This window comes from Aethalodelphis obliquidens, unplaced genomic scaffold (assembly GCF_003676395.1).
Source record: "Aethalodelphis obliquidens isolate GAN/ISIS:26980383/991018 unplaced genomic scaffold, ASM367639v1 scaffold2, whole genome shotgun sequence".
Classification (NCBI taxonomy): Eukaryota; Metazoa; Chordata; class Mammalia; order Artiodactyla; family Delphinidae; genus Aethalodelphis; species Aethalodelphis obliquidens.
In genome coordinates, this window is record NW_020837946.1 from 46816310 (window position 1) to 46825790 (window position 9481).

Sequence of the window (9481 nt, forward strand, 5' to 3'; positions counted from 1 at the left end):
TCTAGTGAATATAATATTAATAGTATCTGTCCTAATTTATAATAAACAGGAATGCATACATTGTGCATGCTCAAGGTATTAAAAGAACAAGTCATTTAAACATGTTCACAGCTGTGTCTCTTAAAAAGGCAGAGTTAACAAAGAGTCCTGACTGAGAATCACAAAATCTATCTTTGGTTCCCTCACATGCTCATCAGACACTTCCCTCCCTTCCACTGAATGACATACCTAGCAGTAAAGAAGAAAAATAAATCCATGTTTTATAGCTAATTAGAAAGCATTAATATCTATTTTCTTACATAGAGTCAGAGCTGCTATTTTAATTTTTATTGTAAAACTGTAAAACTCAAGTATAATTTTCCTAAATCATTTCATTTTCCAATAGAGGTACAATTCATAGAAATTCAAATTTTTCAGTTTTAGTATGTTTCTCATACTGATCCTCTTTGCCTGATTTTTCTTTTTCTCCTTTGCCATCCCTTCCAATTTTTCACTTATTCCCATTTCTCATTCCTTCTTATTTTCCTTCCATCCTGTTTTCCTTCAGCAAATCTCTTTTAGTTTCCCTTTCTATAAAGCAAAAGCACGGGTTTTCCTACAAGGAAGCAAGTAAAGAAAGCAGAGTGCAGAATACAGAAGTAAAATTCAGAATCAGAAAGTACTTGCAAATCAATATAGTCATAGATTTTCCAGTTCTTCCAAATATTGACAATGCTTGAATAACAGAATCTGGTAAATGGCACTTTTTAGCAGAAAATAAACATGTGACTATATTGACTAAATAAATGTGTCTCTAATGATAAATGAATCATAAGCTAAGAAAATAAGCAGATATAGTTACCTATTTTCAAACTGTCAGAAAATAATGATCTGTTATACATTTGTTCAAATGGTAATTTTATTAGTCCTCAGAAAATGACTAAAGAATGTAGTGTTTTATCTTTACATCAATCGTCAATGCCAGTTTAATATATTCTTTTGAAACTTAATAAGATCCTCTATTTAAAAAACTCCCCAAACACAAAGAAATCATTCTTGATGTCAGCGATTAATGAGAAAATAACCATTTAAATATTTTAATGTGCAAATTCAAATTAAGTTTAAAACCATGAGCTTTTGGAAGGCCACAATTTACCTATTACAAATCAGTTCCACACACTTTCTAATGCTTAATTACATCATTTCCTCTGAAGTACAGAGATGAAAAAGTACATATCATAAACAATAAAAATAAATTACTTTATTAATTTACTTTATAATTTACTTTTAAAATATTCAGTTTATTTTCTACTAGGAATATACATAATATACGTTATATATTATGTTATATATTTATATATTTTACATACACCTTATATGATGTTATAGTCCTTTTTAAAAAAAATTGTACACAATTTTTATACAATTTATACAAAGATAGCGATTATACATTTAAATTTTATTTTTCCATTTCTTTGTTTAAAATAATTTGAAAGGTCTCATAGGCACATGATAAGCCAGATGAGTCTGAAACACAGTCATTATTGGGTAGTTTTTGAAAGATTAACCTACCTTGCCAATAAAAGCTACCAGGACCACCAAGAAGTACTCTGTCAGCCTAGATTAAATCAAACAAAAAGATACATATTTTAAAACAGGTAGCTTTAAAAATGGAGAGCAATGTAATAAACATAAAAGCTACATATACAAGTATATATGTATATATGACATATATATGAAAATATTATATGCATATATTAAACATGTATATATTAAAGTAAACAAAATCATAAGTCTTAAACTCATCTAATTCAGTAATTTTCACTATACTTTTTCTAAAACACAATGCAATAAATATCAAAAAGGAAACTTATAATATATTCACTTAATATGTGAAAATATACAAACATATATATACATATAGATTCGTAGATCTTGGCTGCTTCACACACGTGGTATGACGTGCCATCAGCATAGTATTATTGGTTACAGTAAGAAAAAAGTCACTCCTTAATTCTGTATATTACCTTTGTGACTACATAGGCAAATTTCCTTTCTAATAATCATTAAAAATTTTTCAGCTAAAGGAAAAATTTTAGTGTCTTGCATATCTAAACAAGAGTGAGGTTAGAGGGTAAATTTTTCAGGGTATATTATATATACAAATTATACCTGACTAGCATTTCTTACATCTGTAACAAATTATAAGTATCTAATTCAAGGTAGTTAGTGTTTGAACATAGTATTTTTAAAATTTCCTCTTGCTGGAGGTTAAGAGAAAGTTTTTCTCTCTCCAAATAGACATATAGCCTTTCAAGCTTTCAACAACCTCTGGCCATGGCTATGTAAAAGATATTTCTAAGTTGTCTGCTTTAAAATGACACCATTTTTCAGAAATGAGTTGAAGAAAGCAAACAGTTAATATAGCAATGACTGTTCATAGTATGGGAATATTTCTGGGGTTATAGTTGTACTGGCATAAGTACAGAAAATAAGGACACTTTTTGCTTTAATACAACACCTATTTGAAAACACATCATATGAGTTGAAACCTAATATGCATTAATATACTTTATCTTTGTTTTGCTTCCTTAAATTTTAAATTATAAGTAATTATGAATAAGTTTTGAATTATGAATTTCAAATTGAGTGAATTAAAATCAATTACTTAATAAGGAGAGTCAACTATAATTACCAGTATCTAATCTAGAAAAAAAATTTTAATACAGATAAAATACAAATTAAAAAAAATAAGAAAATGCTTTATTAGTTTTTCTGAATCATGATTATAGTTTCTGTTGTTTTAATAAATTTAAGGCACTTCTGTTTGCATTTTCTAAGAAAGCCATATTAAGCTTTCTAAGGAAGCTCTACTTTTAACCAAGCAATGTATTTTTGAGACTTCTCTAGGAGTAATTAATAGTCTCAATTTGATATTCAAAATGTTCATATATCCCACAAAAAAAAAAACCCACACACAAAAGAAAATTACATAAAGAGAAGTACTTAAGAAAAATTTCCTTTGAAAATATAAATGGAATTCTTATTTTTAAAAAATAGCTTAAAAACTATCAACTCTAGAGAGCACATCAGCTTAGCTAAAAATACATAGAGCCCTGTATATGAGATTTCTTACAATAATTAAATTGCTTCAACTTTACTTGTTGCCTGTAGGCACATAATAGATGGTAAATAAGCATGTTTTTCAACTTTTATGTAACTAAACTCTGATTTTGTAAGAAAGCTCCCATTGCTAGCTTTTACAAAAACTCAATTTCAGTCAAAAATAGAAAGGTTTAATAGTCTATCAATTTATCCAACTGGAAATTGTAATATTAATATTAAGTCATAACAGCTATCTATCTTCTACTCAGGAGATTTTCTACTGTCCTTCATTCCATTTTGATGTCTATTTCAAACAAGCAATGTCTCCTAGGGAGAGAATAATATAAAGCAACGGATATCAAAATGCATGGGTCATTTTTATTAGCTGTTTTCATAAAACAGGTAATAGTTACAGAGAATCTGAAGTATTAACCAGTTAATTTTTAACCATGGCTTAGATAATAAGGTAGATCTGAATCTCACTCAGTCTTAAATGAGAACTTACTTTAGTAAAATCAATGCTGAATCCTCCTTGACAAAATCCCTGTCCATCAGCATCAATATTTTCTAAAATAAAAAGATTGGAAATATACACAAACCCCAAAACAAACAACACAAAACAAAACATGAGAAAAATCTGATATCACTCTAACTGTAAGATAATGTACTAGTCTCTGAGAGTGTTCATTCACTCAGGCACTTAATGAGTTATTAACACATTCTAAACAAGTTAGTATGGGGCTTCCCTGGTGACGCAGTTTTTGGGAGTCCGTCTGCCGATGCAGGGGACACGGGTTTGTGCCCCGGTCCGGGAGGATCCCACACGCCGCGGAGCGGCTGGACCAGTGAGCCATGGCCGCTGAGCCTGCGCGTCTGGAGCCTGTGCTCCGCAACGGGAGAGGCCACGGTGGTGAGAGGCCCGCATACCACACACACACAAAAAAAGTTAGTATGCATGTTTACCAGCACCCATTAATCAGAAATGGCAACAGAGAGAGATGAAAGTACCTGGACCAGTCAGCAGGGGACAGAAAGATCACCTAAGATGGTGGATTTCAAACTTTTTATTTTTAACCACAACCCACAAGATTATAGTTTATATCATAGCCCACACAACCCAACATACACACATTATATTTCATTCCATTTTTTAAAAATTACTGGTTATGACTCATACTTTGATTTCATAAAACAATGATGAGTTGTAATCTTTGAGTTAAAAACTCCAATCTGAAATTTCTATTTCTTACTATTATTCTCCTACAGTTGTTAGGTCTTCACTAAGTTATTATGAATACTTAAAGGAGATACCTACATTCCTGATACATTTCCTATATATACACTTATATCCAACAACAACAACAAACCTGAAAAAAAGTAGTTCAGAATCTGGGGAGATGGCCAGACCCTAATTTAATATTCTGCAATGAGCAAAATACGAAAACTACTCCTACTCTCACAACACATTTAGAAAGTCAACTTTTTTAAACATGACACTTTTAAGTATTCTCCAAATGATAATAGACTCAACTGTTTTACTCCTTTATACTCAATTATGAAATTGGCCAATAATAATTAACTCTAATTAATAATAAATTAACTCTAATCATGAGTAATACTGTACCTAGAAGTAACAGTGAGCCTGAAAACTCTTCCTTGTTTTATTTTGAGGATAATAAGCAACAATGAAAAACAGCTGCTCTTCAGTCATCAAGGAATTCTTGTAGTCAATGTCACAATATCTAAATAATTTTGCTATAGTATTCCTGTATTTGCCACCCAAATACAGGAACCAAAAATATCTACTTTCAGTCATGAGGACAACTTGCAAGAATTTTTGTCAAATACTCCCATCTAAAATTTTGAACCCATTTTAAAACCTGGGAACTGCCCCAAGATTACACACTTAATATCTAAATTTAGAATTTTTTTTAGAAAATAGCCTCAAGAGTATAATGCTACCCCAATGTAAATTTTTCTAACCAAGAGGCAATGGGAAAATGCAGGGCTGGGGCTTCCAGTGTCTAGTGAATCATACTAAGGAATTCTGCTCTGACCTCAAGTCAGCCGTTTATTTCCTTTATTCAAGTTGCATCTGGGGAACTATTTCAAGCTATTTATAAAGACATCCTTTTTTGATTATCATACTGTACAATTATCTACTTTATTTGGTTTCCCAGAACATCCAGCTAGAAACATAACCGTCCTTTAAAATTTTAACAGGTACCTATTAAACAGTGCGAATGTAAAGAATTTTATGTTGACTATAATCTATTTCAGTGAAGGCTTTTGTTTTTATTTCTATGGACAATTAATATTTCTGCTATTTGTTAAGCCTGACAATATTATAAATAATGTTATTGGTTATGATAGTAAGAGCAGCTAATGTTTATCAAGCCCTTAATTTCTGTGAGCCCAGTACCGTACTAAAGCATTTAAAATCTTTTAAAATCTATACAGCAATTCTATGAGAAATACTATTATTAGTCACAATTTACATATAAGAAAACTGAGGCTCACAGAAATTAAGGAACTTGACTATGGTAAACCACCTAGTAAATAAAAGAGCATGGATCTGAGGTGAGGAGTGTCTACACCACTAGGCTGCACTATCTCAAGCCAGCAGTGCATTTATAATTCCCTAAGCAACCATCAAGGGGAAGAAAAAACAAACTAGAAATCACAACTGAGAAAAATCTATATGCAAATAACATTATCATCAGAAAGTAGACAGAAAGAACAAAGACTCAGTCTGAGCATGGAGATGAAAGAGTATTTAAATCATATGATTTGTGGTTCAGGCACTTTTAGAACAGAAAGACATTTAGCCTATTGTATAATGCCAAGAATGGTCATAGATACAGTAATGAGAAGCCAAAAGCAAACATAATCAGTAATAAGGTAAACTTTTATAGAGTGACGTTCCACAGATCCATATAGGTCACATTAAAAACAAAAGCATGAAAAACAAAAAACAAAAGCATGAGGTGGATGGACCCAGAGTCTGTCATACAGAGTGAAGTAAGTCAGAAAGAGAAAAACAAATACCGTATGCTAACACATATATATGGAATCTAAAAAAAAAAAATTGGTTACGAAGAACCTAGGGGCAGGACAGGAATTAAGACACAGACGTAGAGAATGGGCTTGAGGACACGGGGAGGGTTAAGGGTAAGCTGAGACGAAATGAGAGAGTGGCATGGACTTATATATACTACTAAATGTAAAATAGATAGCTAGTGGGAAGCAGCTGCATAGCACAGGAAGATCAGCTCAGTGCTCTGTGACCACCTAGAGTGATTGGGAGGGTGGGAGGGAGACGCAAGAGGGAGGAGATATGGGGATATATGTATATGTATATGTATAGCTGATTCATTTTGTTATAAAGCAGAACCTAACACACCATTGTAAAGCAATTATACTCCAATAAAGGTGTTAAAAAAAAGAAAGCAAACAACAAATGAACAAACAACAAAACCCACAAACTACCACCACCAAAACAAGCAGTTATCAAGAAGTTGGCAATGTAGCCCTACAAAACTGGCAGCCTCGTGTAAAATCAGCCATTGGGTTACACAATTTATTGAAGTATGAAAAAGACATAAAATACAAAAACTGCATCTCTGAAGTCTTTTGCCTAAATCAGCGTTTTACCAGTGATGAATCACCCATGACTATAGATATACAGGTTGTTGGCAGAGTGCAAGAATATAACCCAAGTTCTGAGATTCCCACTCTTGAGCGTTCTTCTCTGGGCAGGTTGCCCCTTGCACTGTGGGCTGCAGGTAGCTTAATACTTCAAACGTTGAGCCCTAAAGTACATACAATGATCAAGAGATACTGAAAGCCAGCTTATTAGGAAGAAAGGCATTCACTTTGATATTTTTAAGATTGTTCTCTCTGCTTTTTCTAATATTTGAGGTATTACTATTGAGATCGGGGATCAGCAAACATCTTCTGTAAAGGGCCAGATAATAAATGTTTTAGGCTTAGGGGCTATACAGTCTCTGTGGCAAGGACTCAACTCTCCCTTTATAGATAACATGTAAACAAATGGGTGTGGCTATGTTCCAATAAAACTTTATTTACAAAAACAGACTCACAAGCCATAGTTTGCTGATCTGATTTGGATGTTAAATACTTCAGAAAATAAGGTTAAACTGTCTGTGCTTAAACCAAATAAGTGAAAGCATTATGAGCAGCTACATCACGCAGTCTTAATCCTTTAAATACATGTTAAGAAGAGAACTGGTCGTTACTGAAGAGGCATAATGATGAAAAGTACTAGCTGAACATGGCAGTATATCCTCAAGGGATCATCGTTAGAATGCTTGTTCTTGTCCTCTTACATCAGGAATTATCCAAACCTGCACTTTTTTTTTTTAAAGTGTTTCCCTTGTAATGTTTAGCAATTCTCATGACATGTGAATAGTATTCTAAGCTGTTAAATGGTAGAATGGGAGCTGCCTTGTCCTGTGACTATTTTTTTTTTTTAAATAAATAAATTTATTTATTTATTTTTGTCTGTGTTGGGTCTTCGTTTCTGTGCGAGGGCTTTCTCTAGTTGCGGCGAGCGGGGGCCAGTCTTCATCGCGGTGCGCGGGCCTCTCACTATCTCGGCCTCTCACTACCTCGGCCTCTCTTGTTGCGGAGCACAGGCTCCAGACGCGCAGGCTCAGTAGTTGTGGCTCAAGGGCCCAGTTGCTCCGCGGCATGTGGGATCTTCCCAGACCAGGGCTCGAACCCGTGTCCCCTGCATTGGCAGGCAGATTCTCAACCACTGCACCACCAGGGAAGCCCCAAACCTGCACTTTTGAAAGCAGTATTCTCTGTAGAAAAGTTGTGCTTAATACAGAGGAAATAGAAATGGAAAACATTTTCTATTGTTAGTAATACAGGGAAAAGATTCCTTTGGAATAAGACAGACCTGGGTTAAAATCCTCATTAGATCACTCACTACCATAAGATGTAGGAAAAAAATGACTTCAACTGTCTGAATCTCAGTTCCCACATGTATCAGAAAAGAATAAAGGTGATTTTACAGGTGTGTCCATCACATAAACGACAGGTTACAAGCCTGGCATACAAGGGTTAGCTCATCCTTCAGAGCTACGAAATTATCTTCTCACCATAGGAACATTTTTGCAATACAGAAATTAAAAACACAAATTTAGTCCTCACATTTTCCACATGCCACCAAAGACAACAGTACTATGACCAAAACACCAATAGAAGGTGGTGTAGTCAGACACTGAGGATACATCTGCCCACCTCCTCCATTCTCGCAGGGTGTGCTTTCTGACCTACTCTAATAAAGCGGTTATGGGTATGTATCATTCTTTTCATGTTTACCTCCCACTTACAACAAGTAGGGCCAGGGCAGTGGGCTAACAAATAAGTGTTTCATGAAATCATTTTGCAATTTCTCAGACGTTCAACTGCTTAGAATTTTGAAGACTAAATAGATACTTTGGTGTCACAAGTTACCTAACATGGAAAAAAAGTCTAGCAATAAGAGTCTTACATGTTGTACTTTTGTTATTAATTCTCTTTACTACACTACCTGGTGACCAGTGGAACAGAAAAAGTAATGGCCTAAAAAGTGGTCCAGGTATAAACACCACACTGCATTTCAAGAAGCTATTTTTATGTTTCTGATATAAAGAGGATCTGGAGTGGTGGCCAATTCAACAATAGTGGAGAAGAAAAAGGACTGCAATCTCCAAGAAGGAAAAAGTATACAGAGTTGGAAAAGCATAATCAGAATTACAAGTGCTCAAAATCATCTTTAGTCACAATATAAATTTCATTGGAAATTTCAAATAATATTAGAGAACAGGGTGAGATCTTTTAGATCAAGAGGAGTGAGCTTAGTCGACAGACTGACAAAGAGACTGATTAAAAGCAAGGAAATTCAGACTCCGGCTCCTGACCCCAATGTTTCACCTTCCTATAAAAACTCTGGCTCCTTATGACAATTATTTTTTACTTTTAACATCATTATTAATATAGAGCTGCAGTTCTCAAATTTTGGTATCCATCAGAATTACCTTGTAGAGTCTGTTAAAAATGAAGGTGGCTAGGCCTGACCCAGACCTGCTGAATCAGAATCGTTAGCTGTGGGGTCTGCATCTCTGTTAGAGAAGCTCAAGGGAGCACCTTTTGACTAACAGTGACTAAAAATGCAGATTTCCAAAATCAAATATTAATTATTACTGACCAAGGAAGATGAAAACTAGTTCTTAGGGAGAAAGATAAGCCTGTTGACTGCATATTCTAAATTTCTTTACATTAATAAAATTGCCTTCATTTTGCTGTCATCAAACAGCACGATATGTCTACAAATTTTAACACACACACACACACACACACACACACACACACACACACACACACA

The 9481-nt window shown here is 34.0% G+C and overlaps 1 protein-coding gene across 5 annotated transcripts in view; it reads right to left on the minus strand.

Moving 5' to 3' along the window:
- Positions 1-9481, minus strand: part of ITGAV (integrin subunit alpha V) — an 87639-nt gene that overhangs the window by 41613 nt on the left and 36545 nt on the right. For 3 of the 5 annotated variants that reach the window (XM_027126371.1, XM_027126362.1, XM_027126352.1), the window contains exons 5-6: positions 3590-3651; positions 1552-1597 (exon numbers count right to left, since the gene is read on the minus strand). In XM_027126371.1, coding sequence (XP_026982172.1) covers positions 1552-1597; positions 3590-3651 — 108 coding nt within the window. The remainder of the gene's footprint in view (positions 1-1551; positions 1598-3589; positions 3652-9481) is intronic. The other 2 variants (XM_027126387.1, XM_027126378.1) reach the window with 1 other exon arrangement.